The 22103-nt window shown below is 39.7% G+C and overlaps 1 protein-coding gene across 4 annotated transcripts in view; it reads right to left on the bottom strand.

Annotated features, from left to right (window-relative positions):
- The window catches only part of DAB2IP (DAB2 interacting protein), a 211840-nt gene that overhangs the window by 14033 nt on the left and 175704 nt on the right, over positions 1-22103 (bottom strand). For 3 of the 4 annotated variants that reach the window (XM_053472613.1, XM_053472611.1, XM_053472612.1), the window contains 6 exons: positions 16106-16250; positions 12413-12557; positions 9562-9798; positions 8489-8690; positions 6326-6504; positions 4641-5517 (listed from right to left, as the gene is read on the bottom strand). In XM_053472613.1, the coding sequence (XP_053328588.1) occupies positions 4641-5517; positions 6326-6504; positions 8489-8690; positions 9562-9798; positions 12413-12557; positions 16106-16250 (1785 nt within the window). The remainder of the gene's footprint in view (positions 1-4640; positions 5518-6325; positions 6505-8488; positions 8691-9561; positions 9799-12412; positions 12558-16105; positions 16251-22103) is intronic. The other variant, XM_053472610.1, reaches the window with a different exon arrangement.

Below are 22103 nucleotides of genomic sequence, written 5' to 3'. Positions count from 1 at the left end.
GTATACATTCTCTATATACATTCTCTATATACATTCTCTGTATACATTCTCTATATACATTCTCTATATACATTCGCTATATACATTCTCTGTATACATTCTCTATATACATTCTCTATATACATTGGGTACATTAGTTTGCTTTGTGGCCTCCCAGAAGACGATGATCGCTGTGTTGTTCAGGGAGTCACAATTGACTATTTTGTATGTTTTTTTCTATTATGTTCTCTGTAGACCTGATGAAATATCTCTTTCTCATAAGCATTCTGAGAGCCATCTAGGATCTGACACCCCGCTGCTCCGGCATCAGCTATTCCTGCCACGTGCATTTAGGGAAAAGAGGCCGAATTGATTTTTTATATCAATATTTGAATTATTATTAACGCTACTCCAAATTCATTACAGATAAAGAAGGGACATTTTAACATACGGTGCAATGCAATTCCTTGCTGGGTGACATTCAAACAACCCTTCGAGAATTAAAAAGTTTGGCTCGTCTGAGAATATTTATCCCACTAAACCACAGATAGAATGTTTGGATCAGGAATAAGGACCTAATTTAACACCCGCGGCCTCAGTCACGACATAGACCCAACTTAGAGAAGACATTACCTCTTTGGTTTCCAAATCTCTGTGCCCTTCTTTCCTCCCCTGATGCCCCTCTTTCTTCTTCTGATGCCCCTCTTTCCTCCCCTGATGCCCCTCTTTCCTCCCCTGATGCCCCCTCTTTTCTAGGAGGTCAGAATGTTTGCTGGGTATGAGGGGATCGCAGGGTTCTACAGCCCTAAAAGCCCAGATAGTGTGTATAGAAACAGCTGGAAATGGCTTTTTAAATAAAATACATTATTCTTCATCTAAGACCCCATTTCTAACCACAGCTCCTAAAAAGTGTCCCTCTGGCCATTTAAAATGTTGGGGGAGGGGGGTACTTATTATACCACCACTAATGAAGTATGAAGAGCAGCTATGAGCCCTAAAAAAATATCCATTAAAGTCGCTTGTTGCCCTAAATACAGGGTTATAAAAAGGAAATGGTCGGCTTCCATTATGCCTGGAACAATTACAATTTCATTCTCATTCATTCCGCGTTAACAGGTAGCCAGATGCTTTGCAAAACAGTGTCCTTAAAATTAGTATTGATCGCTACAGTACACATACGGGTAAATGGTACATTTGCTAATGTCAACACTTGCACAGTTATTACTCATAAATCAATAGCTGTAAACAAAAGACCTACATTCTGATTGATAGCCTTTGATCAAAGCCTTGATGAAGTGCTGCATGATGAAAGCATATTAGCCGGCCACGAGGCAAGCGAAAGAGTCTCTCCAAAAACAAAAGGAGCGATTCGGATCAAATGATCAGACTTGATACGATGGCTTAGTTATGGTTCCGAGAGACCGATGAATGTCTACCTTCACTTTAACCATCCATTCCGCCGTGCAATTTATAAAGGGGCATCATCACCAAAAATTAACAAAGAAGAACTAAAGAACTTTAATAATGCAATATTAGATTCTTTCCCTCAATCTATAAGTAGCTAAATGCGCACCATTTTTTATTTCCCCAGATACAAGGATCTGGTGATTCACCGGGATGAAGAGGACAGTCCATAACATCAGCCAACATTTGTTGGGCTTCCCCAATGATGATCCAAAGATCTAAGATCCAAAGACCTTCTATGTTTGGGCTTACTGATACATTTTGAGGAACAGGAGCTGCCAGAGGAACATCTAGACCCTCACGATGGGTCTGTATGACAAGATGAGGTTTTATTGAGCTAGAAAAGCTCCGACCTTCTGTCCATGGAAGGCACTGGCTTTAGACAGGTGCTCAGATCTCACCAGCTTTGGCTCTCTCCCTTATCAGCAGCTTCCATAGACGGACTCTGGGTTGACTTTGCAGACATTTCCAAATCTCCTGCTTCTAGTCTGAACACCTTTTAATACTAACTTTCCAAGAGCAAGAGGCCAGGTAACTCAATTGAGCTGATAATGCATCCACATGCCAGGGCAGAGACTGGAACCCCGTGTCCTAATGGGCAAGGGTTGGGTGACACCATGGAGAAAAAAAAAATGGCCGTCGTAACGATGACGATGTTATCGCCTGTTCATTACTATATATGTTCTAAAATATGATGCAAAGAAATAATTACCCTTCCAATCATATCTATTTCAACAACACAATTATTAGAATGTCTTTTTTTCTCCCCACCATTGATCGTTTCCACCTGAATGACCTTAAAACTGAAATTTCAGGCAGACAAATTGCTTTTTAGTGATGGGACTGTCTTCTCTGCCGTTAATAACCTGCATGTTTACCCTTTCATTTTTGACAAGCTATAATAAGAACAAACCCTCTCATTTTTAAGAGAACGGACTGTGATGTGTCTTCCTCTCTTCAATGGAGTAGAATTTTAGTCCTTAATTATTAAAGAGATTTAAGCATACATGCGGTCATCTAAAGTAGCATTCAGTTGAGGCAATTACGATAACAGATGTATATTCTGGAACAGAATATTATAAGCGCTGGTGAAATTCTCGACTCTACTTCATCAGTAGTTTGTAAAGTCGATGAATGTGTTAATGATTAAAAAAACGTTGTTTTAATAATACATAAAAATGCTTCGAAATGCTCATTAAAACCACTCATATAATGATACGTTGTCCCTAGAGGGCCAATTTCAGCCAAACAGGGACAGTTTGAGTAGCGTATTCTGTTTCGTTTCAGAAGAATCCCATGGCTGTATGTACTACAGGCGGAAAAATGTTATAAATTTAATAATGGCATTTTTTTGAACAAAAGAACAGAAATTCAGTGATTGGCTTTTTTTTTTTGAGGACATGCGACCTACCTATATTTGTTTTTCCTTTTGAAACTGTGTAGTCGATGAAGTGTTTGATATGTTAAGGGTTACATAGCAGCAAAGCTGTGCTAAATGTCATAAACGCCGACAAATAATTCATTCACTTGTCCTCGACTTCAATAATTCATTCACCTGTCCTTCTTCGCTAAAATATAATCTAACCGAAAGCACAACAGTACAGAATGCATTTGTTTGTCAACAACCGCCAAGGTTGGATGGTCCGAGCGAGGCGATAATTTCGGAGTATTCATTTGAAACATATATTGATTTTTTTCGGTGGTTTATAGGGATTCCAAAAAGAATCACAAAAAATATTCCCATTGATTATCTATATTATTTTTGGATTCCAAAGTCTTGGAATCCAAAGATCTAATAAAAATTGGAAACCATAGAGACCCAGAGGATATGGTTGCTCTCCATGGACCATACCAAGAATCAAAAGGTTCTGAGTGAAACGGAGTTCTACAGTACGATTATGGGAAAATATATATAAAAAATCCCAAATTGTGACATAAATTACTTTGGCATTAACTGGTTGATAATTACAGCTCTTCTTCCAATTCCTGAATGCTCGGTTGATCAGTGTAGTTTGTTTTTTGATTAAAAGTTAAGCCAATGAACCGAAGCTCATAGCAACTCAATTACAAGCCATTTACTTCTGCTTAATATAAACTTGCAGGTCCTGGGCTGTGGCTATTGCAACTTTCTACACAAATCTTCCTAATTCTTTTTTTTATTTTTTTTAAAAAGAAAAAATTATATTTCAGTAAGTTGGCTGCTTCCTTTCATGACGATTTCCCCGAAGGACAGAGGTATAGATATTAAACTGTAAACATTCCGGACTACAAGTTTATGATTTGTGTAAAGTAGTATCCTTGGAGACATAGAAAATAAAAAAATGATATAGTCGTATTATCCCAAGAGAAAATTAAGTCTTTAGGTGAAGATGATATCTTTTATTAGGCCAACGTAGGAAAAGATGTAAAGTTACAAAAACTTCTGGAACCTCCAAAGACTCTTCTTCATCTTAAAAAGAAACCTCTGACGTAGCTTTTTCTATGTTGGCCCAATAAAAGGTATCGGCAGCGACAAATAATTCCAAAAACAAAGCAACTCACAAAATTAATTTTCTTACATAGCTGCCTTAAGTCACAGGCAAACATATCGTGGTCTCAATTGGGACTTACAGAAGAACTTCTCACTTTAACCCCTTCCAGAACTGCCTGACAGATCGGTATTAACAATGCCCTCTATAAAGAATAAATCCATATCTTGACCAATTTCTTGGAAAGGCCAAGATGCGTGAGCCACATTGTTCCTATAAACTGAGCAGCTTATGGAAACCTATCGTTTGAGATCACTATTTTTATCACTATGAATACGCATCCCAAATATTGGTTCCTAAAAGTACTTTTTTTTATTAACATTTGTTTCCCTGAGATAATAATAATAATAATATAAAACCTACAACACAAGTAAAGCCGATTTATCTCCTGTAACCCATGCAGGGCTGCCCAATAAGACATCAGAAAACTTCCTGAGTTAGGTTTGAAGGAAAAGTTATGATTTGTACATGTCTACAAGGAACATAAATGATATACTGGTTATAAATGGCAAACATCTAAAAAGGTTGCTTAAGAGGAACTCTCACACAATGCAGGTATAAGACAGGCAGGTTCTTGGGCTACAATTGTGCTCCATAAAGTACCCAACTCATGTCCGAGTTTACAAACTATTTAAGAGGCTGCAGTAGGTAAAAGGAATGGTAACCAACCTGCTTATGTACTGTTCTTTGTTTCATCTCTGGGCTGTCACCTTTGGAGGATGAAGACTGTTGCCTCATCCGTGCCCCGCTGCCAGGCCAGTCTGGGGAAGATGACATCATACTTCCACTGGACGGCCTTGGATACGGTGTTGTGTTGAGTAACGTTGGCGGTGTCCTTCCTCTAGTCATCGGCGGTGGAGGTGGAGGGGGCGGTTGATCTATTCGCCTCTGGGGGCCTGAACTGTTTTGCCGTGGCATAGTAGGCTGGCCAGCTTTGTCACCTAAGGAATATTGCCTCCGAGACATATCCCCGGGGCGTCTGCTGAAATCCTCGCTGCTACCGGGATTAACGAAGCAGTGTTTGCTCCCGGCCAAGTCCTCGCTGTTACTGTGGGAACTCAGAGAGCTATGGCATTCTGACCCAGAGTCCCCCAAGCCTCGTGGCGATACTGGCAAACCCGATGCCATTTGGTACACGGGGTTTTGGAACGATAAAGGTGCCAAAAGTTGAGGCCTGCCCGGTGGCGTATCTGCATTTGGAGTTGAAGGCGTCTGTCCCGTTCTTCTAGCGGTGGTCATGGTCATGATATTGCCCTGTGGTGTTCGTGCAGTCCAGATCGCTTGCAACTGGCTAAAAGAGGTTTGGCTTTCATTCAAAGAGTCCCCCATACATGAAGTGTTCGTGCCAATGTCCAAAACCCGATTGTCTTGAAGGTCAACCATTGACAAACTCTTGTTGCCATTAGTAATCTGCACATCGGGCTCGTTGGCTTCCGAGTAGCTGGAACTTCGTGCCGGCGACGGCTGAACCCCAGAGGACCTTGTGACAAAAAATAAGTCCTTGTTTTCAGGAGTTGGAGATGGTAACCTTGTGAAATCTATTAGACTAAGGGGAAATAAATAAACAAAGGGAGACGAGCTTTAAACGCTACACTGCAATTAAGCGAAAACCCAATTACTTAAACATATTGGCTCCATCCCAATGAGATTTAAAAAAAAAGAATCAAGTTTACGGAGGACCGGCCATGCCTTCGGCTCAATGTTGAGTGAAAGTCCATCTCTAATGTCATGGATTTTAAAGACCACCCTAAAAAGCTGCCGGAATAAGACCAGAGACTATGGTATATTGATCATTTCTCGTTCCTTTTTTTCCAACAAATATTCATATATTTTATTCTTTTTTTTTTACTTTCTTAGATTTCTTAGAAAAAACATTGGACAACCATGTAAGATCAAAGCTGGGGGGATCCATCAACATTCAGCGTTTTGTTCTAAGTGGTCCCATCCCGCGTGAAGTTTAAATAGATTTTTAAACCGTTGTACCGCATGCTGTGCGGAATTAGGGATAAAAGCCTTGATTATAAAGACAACCGTACCGGCTCATTCTTTTAATTAAACTGTTAAATACAACGTAGCCTGCTTTTACCCTTTCTATTTTATTATTCTTTTGATCAGTATAATTACGTTTTATTTAAGTGAAAAAGAACGGGGGGAACGTTTTTCACCCCCCCAACGGAGGAGCATATTTTCTCCTTAAGCAGTAGGTGGGACGACTAACTTCCAACCCATCTATTTTAGCGTCTATCTCAAATCTAATCTACAAACGGGTCAATCAATGTTTATAAAGGGGGTTATTATTACATATCGGTGACACTCAAGCTTGCTTTCCTGAAGCGCGCCTCCGTTCCTCTTACCCAGATAAGTCATTCTCGATTACCATCCTCTGAAGTCCGGCAGATATGCTGTTGCCTGCGTTTGGCGTCGTTGCGGAGTGATCGCTTGTGACGGAGCCCTGGATGCTGGATGGATTGCTAAGAGCTGTATTAAGATCTCTTAAAATTCGAGGAAGGGGTCCAAGTTTAGCGACCGTGCCCTTAAGAGGATGACAATAAATGGAAATTGACTGAGTGATTCTGATGCAGGTTTATGGCTCACGTATAGGAAGAACAGCCTCCCAGCAGAAGTGGTAGAGGGTAATACAGTGAGGGTATTAAACATACATGGGATAGACATACGGCTCCTGAATCTAAGACGAGACCAACGACTGATTAAGGTCTGAGTCTTTACAGCAGGAGAAACGGGCGACTAGACGGGGGCCGGATGGGGCCGATCTGCTTTATATATATATATAATAAAAGATTGAACTTCTCACCCCCTTAGCTCACAAGCTTATGTTTAAGAGGATTAAAAGTATATAATATCACATTTTTCCCAATTCGTATTTATGCATTTAATGCCACTTATTATGGCAGAAATTACCCCAAATATGGTAAGAAAAAGACAAATCAGAAATAATCATTTTACCTTCTGCTGGGATTCTAGAAGAATTAGAGTAACTAAACATTCATTTCCTTTGTTTATTGGATTTTCAAGCCAAATATTTCTTTACTTTCACCGTTCCAAAACGCGCCAGTAACTTGAAAGTGGGTCGAATTAGCATTTAAGTGACAGTTTTCCCTCTTGGGAAGAAATAAAGCACTGTTACATTGTAGCTTGTTTGTTGGTCTAAGTGTAGGAGAAAGGAAAAAGCCCCAAATTCCTAATCTATAATGAACCAGAAAATAGGATCCTTCGGCGGAGTGTTAAAAATGGATATTTCTGATCTTCAACTCCCTTGGTTCGGTTTTATGAGCCACGATGAATATATCACATATAAAAAAATGTTAAAACCATTGGGTCCAAAGGACAGATCATTTCCCTGCTGTTATATATATATAATAATATATATTATTGTATATGTGCAATATATGTATTTACACATATAATCATTTGTTTAATAATAATAATAATAATATAATATATTTATAATATTATAATATGATATAATATTTTTTTTACTACAGGCATTGGAAATGTCCCTTAAAATTATTATCAGCAATTATATTGTTTAAGATCTTACATAACTTGTAAAGTTTTTTTTAATACATTTAATATTTTAATAAAATTGCCATATCTTAATATTTTTCTTTGCAGGGAGACCTATTTATTTGAAAAAATATATATATTTTATTTAAAATTATAAATTAAAGTTCTTCAATTTAAAGTGACACATAAAACACGAAAAAGCTTTAGTTTGCATAACAATTATTGGAAACTATTATCAATATTTATATTAATCATTTAATGAAATCTAATTTGCGCTGACAGTTGTATATTTATGCAGCTTAGGACAAGAAAAATTAAATTGACTACATTGGTACCTTCAAGTGTTAAACTTAAACTAAAATTCCGGTGATCCTCGACCAACAAGAGGTCGTCGTATTCAGCGAGGTCTCCTTAACTCTCTCACCACTAGAGGCTGCCCTAAGAGTAATGATTGACTTACAGCCTCTAGCAGTGGTTTATTCCAATGGACCACAACACGCAGGGTTAAACGAGAATAGAATAGTTAAAATATCTGGAAATAACAATCCCATGCCCCCCTACAACCCTGAAAATTATTGATAATTTAATAAATTCATAATGATCACCATAGCAACAAACATAATTTTCCTTCTGAATGGAACATTCCATTGGTTGCTATGGTGATGAGACAATTTTAGAAACTTTGTAGCAGATAAACCCCAATTGCCAGTACTAAATTGTATCAGAAGATAGTTTAATGATAACATAGAGCCGCTGTACCAAAAAACAAGTTCTTATGAGACTTTTACATCAAAAATTAAGATGGCGGCCTCCTGTAGACTTGTGTAGGCAATCGGGAGAATATGTGTCAGGCTATAAAAAGCATAATGAAACTAAAGGTGTCAAGAAATAATGTGATTATCCAGAAAAAAACAAGTTTCATTTGGTTGGAAATTCCAAATTCCAGGAATAATGCCAAAAAAAACATATAAAAGCCACAGGTTTCCCAGTACCTGATCCAGCAGAGAGATGACTTCCCACAGAAGAGAGTGCAGCGTTGACAGCTCCCGGCCCAAGTCGATGTAGCCTTCGAAGCCCGCGGTATTTGAAATGGTTTCCGGATTGGATATCTCCAGCAGGAACCTCTGCATGTTGGTCCATTCATGCTCCAGGAACTGATTCATGAACGACATGTACTCCTCTTTACTGCCGAACCTGCCGAGACAACACACCTGTCTGGAGTCTGCTTTCAGATCTATCTTATACATTGTATTCAATTATTGTGTTGTAATATTCCATTTTTGGTAAGCTTATTATATTACATTATTATATTATATTATAATTATATATATATTATACTTATTATATTACACACATAACCCATGACTCTCGTCATCAGAACAGCGCATGCTACCGAGTGCTGGAGATCTTTCAATCAGAGATTCCAATTCTAGCCCAAATGATGAATTTTAATGCTCGCAATCCTATCTTTAATGATTTTAATATTTAAAAATCAATTTCACTAAGTTACAACTTAGAAAAATGCCAAACTGTTGTATACATCCTACACACACGGCATATGTGTTATTATAATATGATTTTTATTCACAATTAACTTAAATACTCTACAATACTCTATTTATGAAGACAAAATCCCTGCAATTTATTTCATAATGAATTAAAATCTCTACCTATTTTTCCCCGATAATTTTAGGATTCCATTCTTTTTTTTTTATTGTTAAAAAACAAAACTCTAGAACGAGCCAATCATTTGTTATTCATTCTACTCTTTCGGCTTCTCTCATCTGATACTATAGGGTACGGGCATTAAAAAAATAATAATAGGGAAAAGTATTTTAATTAACTCCCGTTCCCAAGTGTGCAGCTAAGTGTGCGCTCTCTTTAAGCTGATACAGAGCAGAGATAATTGACTGCTTGAAGAATACGGTGTAAATTCTATAAGACTGAAAGTCATTGATTTCCCTGGTAATTGTTTGGCTCGGTTGAGCTTTCCAGAATAGCAGAGCGGAGGTGGTGGTGTTGGTGGTGGTGGGGGGGTAACTTTCCCTGGGGAAGAGAGACTCACTTTGCAAAGTTGGCGAGGTTCTGGGTGACTTTGGCGATCAAGGTCAAAGTCCTCGCCGTCCGGTCGTCCGGATATTCCTGGAGCAGGTTGAATAATGATGGCGACATGATGGCCGGGCATAGGAAGCGTAAGAACAAGGAAGCGCTGATCAGTCTCTCGCTGATATCTGGACGCCCTCGGCTGTTACATTCCTGTCTCCACGACGCGAAGACCTCTTTGAGCTCCCTTGGAAACACGCTGCAGATAGAAGAAGACGGGACGGTGAGATCCAAAACTACGCGATAAACATTGTATACAAAATATAAAATATAATATTATACAAAAAAAAAAACTACAATTCAATTTTTTCAAATATTGTCCAGAAATAATTGATTAAAAATCTGAATTCTAATCCCAACGTTATGGTAACTTTGTTACGTTGTTTCTGACTTTCAATGGTGAAGATTCAAGAGTAAACTGGAAGTAACCCCCTGACAGCGGGAGAGATTATTCATATATATATATATATATATATATATTATCATTTTATATATTATTTAGTTAGATCAGCTCTAATAGAGCTAATGGAATTAAATCGCCATGGCAACCAAAGGAATGTTGCTGTTGACTGCACCATTCCATGGTGGCTACTGTGAGAAGACACGAGAATTGTTAATGGTATATAATTCCCACACATTTGAAGAGATTACGTGTAGGAAGGTAATCGTATAGTCCCAGGAATCCGTGTTTAGGTGAAATCGATACAAAAGCTCCTTTCTTTTCTACTGTAATTAGACATTTACACAATTAAACGTGTTTTTTTTCCTTCCACCGTGAAACGTGTCTTAACAGATCCGTCCCGTGAAAGACGCTCGCAGCTCCGTGATGATCCGTATACCTGCGTTGTGTTTGTTTTCATTCTTTAACGGCCTACGTGGGTTTCATTCGTTTACTTTGTTAATGATGTTTTTTACCGCACAAAAGGCAGAGACGCTCAGAAACATTGTTTTTTACTCCTGAGATGAGCTGGTTCCAGAAATGCTATTTTTTTTTTGTGTGTGTGTGACCCATTTTTTTTTTCCTGTAATGGCAGCCTACCTTATATAAAATATTATAAACAGATGCAAAGCTCGGGAATGCATTAACATATTTCATTGCTCGATATCGTTGCCATGGAAATATACATTCGGAAGAGATTTATAAATAGTGAACAAGCCCAGTGATTACCTGATGCCCTGCGCTAGCTCCTGCGCAAATGGTTATAACTAATTAACCGCCGAAAACGTGTAATGATATAGTATAGCTCCTTGAACGAGTGACGGTGATTGGCTGTTTGTTTAAAGATCACTCGCGTGACACTCGTGCACAAATGAGTCCTTTCTGGCTCAGTTTTATATTCGTTCCATATACTTTACATATGAAACAGACTGAAGTAAACCTTCCAAATAATGCCGGCATGCCCCTTAAATAGTTAAGGAAACCCCTATATAAGATGCGTTTCAGGAAGGTGTCGCCAAGCAGTGTTGAGTCCCATTGTTGGAACAGAGACACGAGACCAATGCCACCCATCCATACGTTCAATACTTTCCTGGATGATATCATGGAATTAAGGCTCAAGAACTACCTTAATCTGCTCTTTTTGTGAGGTTCCTCAGTGGAAGCCTAGCTGGGCACTAAGAAATGACATCACTTCCTTCAACGCGCAATCGCAAACCAATAAATGGACCTTTTGGTTCCTCTTGTCTTTGGAAAACTCAACAGGGCATTTGGGACACTCCATGGCTTCTACCTCAACCATCCCACCACTTTTCATTACTATACCAATAACGTCCAACTCTGCACCCCAAAAATGAAATCAAAGTATCCTTTTTTATGTATTGTCTCTTTTAACTGCGGTGTTACAATGTTTCTTCATCCTCATAACTCATAGGCCTTGCTGAGCGTTCAAGTTCCGAAATGTACCAGATGTCTGCCTTTTACGCTAATCTCAGACCTTCCGTTTATGACAAAATATACGATTGCTGAGGGGTCGACAAAATTTAGCACAAAACGGTTTTCTTCCTTCCTCGCGTCTCACAAAAATAATTACCCGGAATGTCGTTACTTTGTAATAACAATTTGGGGAATTTCAGAGCAAAAGCACTTTGTTGTGGGGGGGTTTGGACATACATTTCTCTAATTTCCTATCTTTTTTTTCCTTCTCTCTAATCATATTTAAAGAAATTCCCTAGGTAGAGTGAAATATGTGTTCGACTATGAAAAGTGTGCATATTAATGTTAATTAATACACTTGGCTCTCTATAATTTATACCGTCCAAGGTTGCACTGCTGAAACAGCACAGTCACTCCGCCAGCTCGAACCCCTGAATTTTCCTTTCCATTTTACTTTATGTATTTTAAATGTTGAAAACTAATGCTTGTGCAGAATTAGAACGTTCATTCTTTATTTGGAACTCTTTATTACACTCCGTAAGTCAAGCATAGAGAAACAAAACCAAACCAAACAAGTTGTTACCAAGATGGCGCCATTGAGTTCTGCTTATATTGAGTCAAATGCCATGGATGGGTTTTAGAAAAAAAAAGTATTTAATTAGATTTTTTGATTTTTAGAAATTGTTCTTTTGAATATAAATAGAAGATAAATCTAGTTCTAGGAGGTCAGAATGTTTGCTGGGTATGAGGGGATCGCAGGGTTCTACAGCCCTAAAAGCCCCGATAATGTGTATAGAAACAGCCGGAAATGGGGTAAATAAAACCCATCGTTCTTCTGTGGGTCTCGAACAGCAAGCCCTGTCATCCAGCTTTGGCTCATAGGGATTGTAGTCATACCTCGGTCGGAATCACCGGGATGGGAGAGAATGTGTATACTGACCAGTAGGAATTGATGATTTTGCAAAACGCTAATTCGCAACACATTTTCAGGTTCCCCTGGTGTTCAGGCAGGTCGGAAGATGAGCATTTGCTGGGATCCACCTCACAATTCTCATCCGACTCGTACAGGGCCTTAATAAATTCGCCTGCGGGAGAGAAAGGTGATGGTAAGAGAAAAACACTTCAAAGATGTTGAACGGTTGGCTTCAAGAACCTGTCACATCTTAAATATTTTCACATTTATTAATTGACTTCTCTCTAAAATCAATTCATCCTCACCCAAGAAAACCATCTCTTGGTGTCTCATTCTCTCTCAACTTCCTAATAGATTGTAAGGTCACAAGAGCAGGACCCCCTTCTTCTTCTTTGCCGGTACGTCTTAACAAGTGTCAATCTTATTCTCAATTCTGGATATTGTCAATTTTAATGTTATTGTTCATTTCCACTGTCCCCCTATTATAATAGCGCTACGGAATCTACTGGAATTCTAGTGTGGGTGCCATTGTTTTAAATTCTTTCCATGTTTTAACAAAATTCTATAGGCGGAAATTAAGAATTTGTTCCTTTGTCTCCTTTACACATCATTTCTCAGTTATGACATAAACATTATGACATAAATTCTGCCTGGAAACATGATTTTTTTTACCATTATTGTCATTTTCAGCCACTCCCATAGAATGAGACCATTGTTATTGGCTTAATAATAACAATAATAATAATAATAATATTAATAATAATATATTTTTATTTGCTTTATTCCTAGAAATATATATTACATTTAATAATTTTATTTATTGATTTTTTAATGGGAAATTATATCAACAATTATCAGGCTATAAAGGAAAAAAAAATTTAAGAGACGGATCACTCGTACAATTTAGAATTACAAAAAAATCAGCCGAGATCATTTGCTAACTTATTGCCGCCAACTTTCCTTATCCGAGAATTCAGCCCGGGGTTTATTTTTCTTAACATGTAGCTATTTTTAGGCATTGCAAAAAATTGCTTATTCTTCGCTAGAGCTGTGAAGGCAGACAGCAGATATAAGGGGGCGTTTCACCGAGTGTTTGTACGCGGAATGAAAGTGTTCCTTCTGGGCACGGAAAGGAAAAATTTCAAAGTCACAACTTAGGTCCACCAGACTGGAAAAAAAAAACTTGGTAATTACAGCTCTGCTAATGAAGTGTAAAAAGCCGATAAGAGCTTTACACCCATGAAAGTACATTCACAGTCCCGTCCCATAAACATTGGCATGAAGAGCATGCAAGATAAGAGGAGCAGAGGTGTCCCTGTCAGGAGATGTCTCCTTTCTTCTCCGAGATGTAAGCGTTTCGGCCAGGGGCGTAACTAGACCCCTCAGGGCCCGGGTGCGAGAATCTGTTAAGGGCCCCCCACCCCCCCCAAAAAACATGATTTTTACCCAACAATTTTTTTTCAACAAATTCAATTTACATATTGAATCATTTCTGTAAAAAAATCAAAGAAAAAGGGGCGCATGTTCAAAGGGCATAATCAAAGAAAAAGGGGCGCATGTACATAGGGCCCTTTTTGTACATGCGCCCCTTTTTCTTTGAATACATAAATAATCTTTCCACCAAAACAGCCTGACTGTGGCATTTTTGCCACCAAAACAGCCCGCCTGTGGCATCTTTGCCACCAAAACACCCCGCCTGTGGCATCTTTGGCCCCATAACAGCCCGCCTGTGGCATCTTTGGCCCCATAACAGCCCTCCTGTGGCATCTTTGCCACCATAACAGCCCTCCTGTGGCATCTTTGCCACCATAACAGCCCGCCTGTGGCATCTTTGGCCCCATAACAGCCCGCCTGTGGCATCTTTGGCCCCATAACAGCCCGCCTGTGGCATCTTTGCCACCATAACAGCCCTCCTGTGGCATCTTTGGCCCCAAAACAGCCCTCCTGTGGCATCTTTGGCCCCAAAACAGCACTCCTGTGGCATCTTTGGCCCCAAAACAGCCCGCCTGTGGCATCTTTGCCACCAAAACAGCCCGTCTGTGGCATCTTTGCCACCAAAACAGCCCGCCTGTGGCATCTTCGGCCCCATAACAGCCCGCCTGTGGCATCTTTGGCCCCATAACAGCCCGCCTGTGGCATTTTTGGCCCCATAACAGCCCGCCTGTGGCATCTTTGGCCCCATAACAGCCCGCCTGTGGCATCTTTGCCACCATAACAGCCCTCCTGTGGCATCTTTGCCACCATAACAGCCCTCCTGTGGCATCTTTGGCCCCATAACAGCCCGCCTGTGGGATCTTTGGCCCCATAACAGCCCGCCTGTGGCATCTTTGCCACCATAACAGCCCTCCTGTGGCATTTTTGGCCCCAAAACAGCCCTCCTGTGGCATCTTTCCACCAAAACAGCCTGACTGTGGTATCTTTGCCCCCCCCTTACACATCCATGCTATCTCTCACACACACACACACACACATATATATTAATTCACAAATATTTACTCACTAATTCACAGATAATCCATTCAATCATTCAGATATTCATACATTGATACTCATTAATTCCCTCATTCAGATACTCATTTACATATACTCATTCACAAACATTCATTCACTCACTCCTTCACAGATATTCATTAATTCTCTCACTCAATCTCAAATACTCCTTCATGCAGCCTCCCCTTACCTGAACAACCGAAGATGTAAAAAGTATGTGCCGCTCGGCGCTCGCAGACCAACTTGTTCAGTGCATAGGGGGAAGCAGATGCGCAGCAGGGTCATGTGACGTACGTCACGTACGTCACGTGACTGTTGGATTCCTGCGTCCCCCGGCATCCTCGTCTGCCAGTAAGTAGCGGCCCCCCGCGGAATTAATCGTGGGGGTTGCCCGGGCCCCCTAGAGTGGCGGGCCCGGTAGCAGCTGCTGCAGGGTTAAGGGGCAAGTGCCCCTTTTGCCCTGAGTTATAGACGGCCGTAGAGGCCGCATAGGCCCAGTCAGTCCGGTCCTGACTGGGCCTATGCGGCCTCTACGGCCGTCTATAACTCATAGACCTTGGGGCCCCTTGCCGCCGGGGCCCGATTTCGGGCGGCCCCTTGGCTTGGGCCCCCCTGCCACCGGGGCCCGGTCGCAGTCGCGACCCCTGCGACCCCGGTAGTTCCGCCACTGGTTTCGGCACTGCCGGTGGGTTTATAGACTAATGCTTTTTGTGAGATTAAATGGAATATCCGTAGTGAGTAAGGACTGAATTCTAGAGAGTTCCTTGCTTCCCGAATGATGAAATGTTTGACCTTGAGTGGCTCTGTGGACATCTAGAATAGTTACCCAACCAGAGCAGATTTCCTAGGAGCCACGGGCTTTAGGGGGTGCTTGGCTACCCCACATTATAGCTCAAATGTAAATTACATTTTAATATAATGTGATCTGGACTCCACTCTGATGATTAACGCATCCCCCGGACTATGAGTGGGCATGGTTTGCGTAGAGAACAGGCTGAGCTTAATATGGTGGTGGGTGGAGCTTTTACCTCCCTTGAGAAGAGGGCACCACCCCTGAGGTTCTACTTCCAGGCTGTGAATATTTTTTTTGCAATTAAACTTTTTTTTTCTTTTTTTCTTTTTTTGTGACAAAATATTTATAAACATTTTTGGATGGCAACAGTATATCTTTATTTAGATCATATTCATTAACCAGAAACTCAAAATGAAGCATTAAAAAAAAAAAATTACCTAAAGCATCCTGTAGATACTTCTGACCTACTAGTTTCAGGTACTCCTCGATGGCCTTAGTAGCAAGAGTGTTCTCCCGAAATATAAGGTGCTCGTTCTCGCCGCAACGGTCCACTTCTGACATCATCAAGTCCGTAAGGAAGTCCTAGACAGAGCAGAAATACAAGAGTCAGATATAGAGCTATATCATAAGGCTAAAACATTTTAATACATACTGTTACCACCCTATGTTACGGTCAAAGGTAGACGCTAAATCAATACCCTGCACACAGCCCGGAGGAATCTTTTTCCAGCGCCGCTCTTCCATGCAATAAAGAGTTAATGGATTGGCACAATGAGATACATACTCAGGATGGCTAATGAGTGGCATAGATCATTCAGATGTGCTCATTTGCCGGGGATGTGTCTAATTGCTTTGTACATCACAATGCCATTCATCATAATATCCAGCTCAACCGAATAAAGCCAGGAATATACGGACTCTAAGTGAATGCTGTAACAATGTTGTAGATCCCAAATAATGCCCATACACAGTACGGTACAGTATGGAAAATGTATAATCAAGTTACGCATTCAAAAACAAATTGTACAGTCTTTAAAACCAGTAAAACCAACCAGTTCTAAAGTATTGATGGATACTTCTTATCCAGAGCTTAGATGATGGCAGAAACCAGGTGAATTTTGAAGGACTCTCCACTCGTTATCATTGTGGACTTGGCTTTGTGGAATTGCTGCCTAGACGCTTGGACAACGTGAATTTGCTTGAGTTTATGTGGTCACCACCGTTGAGCATGCAAGCAGATTTTCGGCTGTGCTCATGCGCAACACAGATTTCTCCATACAGCCCCAGCATCGTTGGTGCTCCGTTTCTGACTGTGCTTAGGACACCGAATGGTTAATCCAAAATCTCAGGACACGACAATGACATCTTAGAAATATAACATGAGACCCGTCTAGTCTGCCCGCTTCTCCTGCTGTAAAGACTCAAACCTTAATCAGTCGTTGGTCTCGTCTTAGATTCAGGAGCCGTATGTCTATCCCGCGCATGTTTAATACCCTCACTGTATTACCCTTTACCACCTCTGCTGGGAGGCTTAACTACATCTCTTAGTAAAGTAAAACTTCCTTACATTCCATCTAAGCCACTGACCCTCTAGTTGAAGACCAACAACATTTGGTGATATCTATCACGCCGTCTAACACAAAACTGATAAAAAGTTATATATATATATATCATCAGTCATAATAAATACAAACAAAATTATCCAAAAACAGAATATTATGTATCATCTCAACTCAATATGAAATCTAAAATTTGATGGTGTTTTTTTTTTTAAGAGATTACGCAGATTTTGGATGAATATTGTTTTCATCCTGGGGGTCTTTGTAAATTAAAATGTTATGTGGAATCGTTTTAAAGGGCAGCATGCAGGGTGCGGACACGCTGCTCAATTTAAGTATTCGCTGCCTTAGGAGATAATTATGTCCTAAATGAGTTTTTTTTTTAAATCCTGTAATTAATGAATATCTAACATTATCTAATATTACGATCGGCTGACATGAACACAATCCCTACAAGTCTGCTTAATAGGCAACATGTTGGTCAAACAGCTAGAATTAACATAAATATATTGATATATTGGACAAGTGTTCTTAACCAGAACACCAGGCAGCCAATGAGAAATAAGCAGGGGAGATACTCTATCCCCATTGGCTATCCTGGGGATAAACTGATCGATCTCTACCGCAGGGTCTGCCAGGTCGTATTGAAATTATTTTTACTGGAAACGCTTTGAAAGTTGGAGGCGCCATCTTGCTTTATCTACTTGTCATCATAAACGACACAGAGTTCTCCTTCAATCTTCAGGAAGATTCCACTTATAGAATACTTTTTAAAGAAATATTGCCTATTAGACATTGGCCACATTCTACCAGTTAGAGCCAGACGATGGTAATTGTCACGGTTAGACGACGACCAACGGTCAACAAGGGTGGACTTCGACTTCACCCAAGGGCATCGTAAATAGAAAAATGTTCAGAACACGACATCTGAGTCATGGAACCTTAGGTGAAACAAAATACATTGAGCACAAAATACCGCGTGTGTTGATATTTGATACTTTATAGTTTGGTAGAGGAAATCGTTGATACTTTCTGCTTTGTTTTAGAACATAAACCTAATTCTGTCCTCGAACATTTGAAGAAAATAATGCATTATCTTTTATCCAGAGCGACTACAGAACTGGACACTATCCAGAATTGTGTCCCTGAACAAAAAAATGTTATCTTACCCCGTTATCCTGTCCATCTACCAAAATCTTCTCCTCTACGCTTACACCCGCCAATTCTTTCTCGCACGGAAAATGATGGTCTTCTTAATTAGCTTCTCGCTAGCCTCTTGTCACTGTCACTGTCCAAACATTTCAATGATCAGAGATGCCTGGATCTTCTGTCTCCGTTTGCTGGAATATATCTCTTCATCCTGAACGCCTTGGAAGTTCTCAGAGGTTATATTTAAGGAACTCATTTTGAAAACGAAAATGTGTCCTGAGGCTACAATCATGGATCATGTGTGGTCCTTTCTGTAACCTCTGCAGAGGTCATTCTCTTCAATATTGACTTTTATTAGTACGCTCCCGGTAAAAAAGGCATTATACTTTAATAATAACATGGAAACTAAGCTTAGGCTCTATCACAGATTTGAAGCTGAACACTTTCCATGCAGATGCTTTGAGAAGATATGTACTGGGGTTGTGTGGTGCTTCTTATATATGAGACACCAGAAGCAGGCATGGACCTCCCAAATGGACCCCTGACTTCCGAGGTTGTCTTCCGCTTAAAGGAGACAACACGATAGCTCTTTAAATGGTAACATTTATAAGAACCAGGAGAGAACTATGTACCCGCGTCATATTTAAAGCTGCTGTACCACCTACTCAACACTATCACTAAATGGAGCATTAGAAACATCTTTCCTAGGACTTCCAAATGCCCAGACCCTTGCCAGAAATAATGCTTTAATTAAGCAAAATATGGCCTCGTTTGTATTTTTCTGGGAACACTTAACTGTCATGTGACACAAAAAGTAGGCACTGATTGGTTGTTGCCATAGAATCGTCTTAATTTTTTTCCTATTGTCTTTAGTAATTTACTCTTCAGGGAAGAGTCCAATTAATATTTCATCTAACCTTGAGAGAACCGATTTAAGTCAGGACCTTCCTGTTGTTTTAAGAAGTTTAAAAAAAAAGCTATTGTAGCGAAAACCATAATTTCACACGTAATGTTGGCAAAAAAATATATATTTTTGGATCGGTGATAACCTATCTTTCAAGAAGCGGACTTTTTTTTTCCCGTGAAACTCTCACACATGCGCTAAGCAGAGTCAGTCAAATGCAATTATGAAAACCAATAAAGCCGTCGGCGGCACACAGTCAATAGCATTCCGGATTGGAGCTTCTGGCTATGTGGGGAAAAAAAAGTACTTATTGTATTTTTTATGTATTAAATTTGTGAGACAGAATTCTCCGGCGAGTATTTGGGTGGAATAGGGTTATAATAAGCATTCCTGTCTGATATTTTATACCTTTGTACCGAATATTACTTTGCAAAGCTTTTTTATTTTTTTGAATCACATCAAGCATATAAATCCCCTTAAGGATCTGAATACTTGGAAGGAATGTTCTATAAGCCCCGAGAATGTATACATTGCCATCGCTTTTGATTACGGAGAAAATAAGACTTCATATCTTTCGAGTGTCTTCTTTATTGCGTTTTTTTTTCTCCGACGAGAGATTATTGTTCAAAGGTACGATCAATAAAAACAAATCCTTCAAATCAACAGTGATATTATAAATCTGCTCCGGCTTGCGGGTTTCTTTTCAGTCTACCGTAAATCGTATCGTGCGAGGGATCAGTCTTAGAACGGCAACAACATAAATATTAAATCTTTTCGTTTGACGCCATTAGATCTAATCGCTTCTGATATGTATACGATCAATGCAGGTAGACCTCTGATGATGGGTAAAGATACATAAAAGCCTCGGTATTCTAATACTAGAATATTCTTACAGGGATGGCCATGTTTTATATTTTACTTTTATATATATATATATATTATATATATGTTCCTCTTAGTATGTTATAGTTAAAACTAGGTGATCTGGTTAATTTTTTTGTTCCCATTTAAACCTAATCATCATAATTATGATTTTTTTTTAGTGATTTTTAGGAAATACAAGAAAATGAAAGCTGTAAAGATACCATATTTTTAAGTATTTAAGGCTCAGCGTGTTTACGTCCCAGATATGATGACGCGGTTATATTTATATTGAATGAAGTGCATGAATTCCTGCCATGCTTTTATTTTATTATTATTTTTATTGATTTATATAGCGCCATATTTTTTTTCCGCAGTACTATACAATAACTAAAATCATATCAAAAAATTCACTTATGGAAACAAGAGTAAAGTTATTATCGTCTGCTTGTAAAGAGGCCCCCTTGGACAGGTATGGAAGGAGAAACATGACTACTGGCCTTGGTTTTCTGGTTGGCTGTAAGGGGCAACCTCGCTCGGTTCTGGGGTTTCTATATTGTGTATAGCCCCCCCCAGCGTTTAATGGTGGATAGGTTGGTTCTTCGGGCTCCTCGTCTAATCTCCTACCAACGGCTTAACCTCAAGTAGACCAAAGTCCTGCCTTTATTTTAAAACACCAGGAGGTACAAATTGATATCAACCTGACGACGTTCTCCATCATCTCGTCTCGGCCTAGTAGAAATACTTTTTGCTCTGTCAGTAGAGCTTAGAATATGATAAAACTCTTAGGCAGAAACAAAATTAAATAAAAACATAATGAAAGAAAAAAAAGGATTAGCCCACCAGAGATTGTCCGAGACCAGGAGGATGGATCGCTCACTTTTGCTCGCGATCAATAATTTTGACACATAAAGCCTTTGGCAAGTGGGGAAAAAAAGCAACAGCAGTATTCGTGTTAGAAGTAATCGGACCCTGGCGTTTTGGGAATGCATTAAGAGATATAACCGAATTCCGTATTCGGAACTTTTCCCTGCTGTATAGAATAATTCCAGAATAATATTTTATGAACAAAAATGGGTCTTAGTTCGGTGGAATTTGTTTTTTTTTGGAATGGGTCAAGAAAAAAAATAATTGGGGGAAAAAAATAATAAAAAAAATATATATATATACATATAAAGGGTAAATTCATTACTGCTACAAACGCACATGTTAGTTAAGGGCTGGAATTAGAACATTATCCTTAGGTATTTGATCGGACCATAACCTTTAGAAAAAGGACAAAGACATTAAAATTCATCCACCCTGGCTAAATTTTTGGTAACACGGTAATATGATTACTATCTCCTGACGAGACTGTTACGCTCATCCGTCGTGGCACAAGATAACAGGGAAGTAATGAGGAATTGATCACTCGAGTCCACTCAGTAATGCCCATCAATAACATGTCAGGCTTTCACTTTGATCCGCTGATCTTTCTTAGTACTGGCCTTACGCCTTCGAAAGACAAAACACAGCCGGCCAAAACAATGTCCTATTCTTTTATGTCAAACAAAGCTGACAAGGTGTTGGGAATGTCCATCAGTACACACGTTCAGATCGTCCTACAGATGGGTCAACCATAGCCGGCCAAATGACCTGGTCCAGTTGAAGATCATGTGAGAAGAAACCAGAGAACCTACATGGTTGGAGGTACTTAAAGACCAACGTCAGAAGCTTTGCTCTAATAGTCAACCTGTTGTTGGTTTGTTACTACAACATGGCGGATAAGACATCACCCAAGCAGCAGCTATGGAGGTATCTAAGGGTGCTTTTCTCATAACGCAGGAGAAGCTCGTACCCTAGTAAGAGATTCTTTCGGGGTATAGTTAGGGTCAACAGAGGAGATGTTTGGAATTGTCTCTACCCCTTTCCCATTGTCTCCGAGATGCTGCCCTTCCGTTCCTTTTACGAGGAACCAGATTT

This window comes from Spea bombifrons, chromosome 8, assembly GCF_027358695.1.
Source record: "Spea bombifrons isolate aSpeBom1 chromosome 8, aSpeBom1.2.pri, whole genome shotgun sequence".
In the NCBI taxonomy this organism is placed as follows: domain Eukaryota; kingdom Metazoa; phylum Chordata; class Amphibia; order Anura; family Pelobatidae; genus Spea; species Spea bombifrons.
This window is presented reverse-complemented; position numbering and strand designations above follow the sequence as displayed.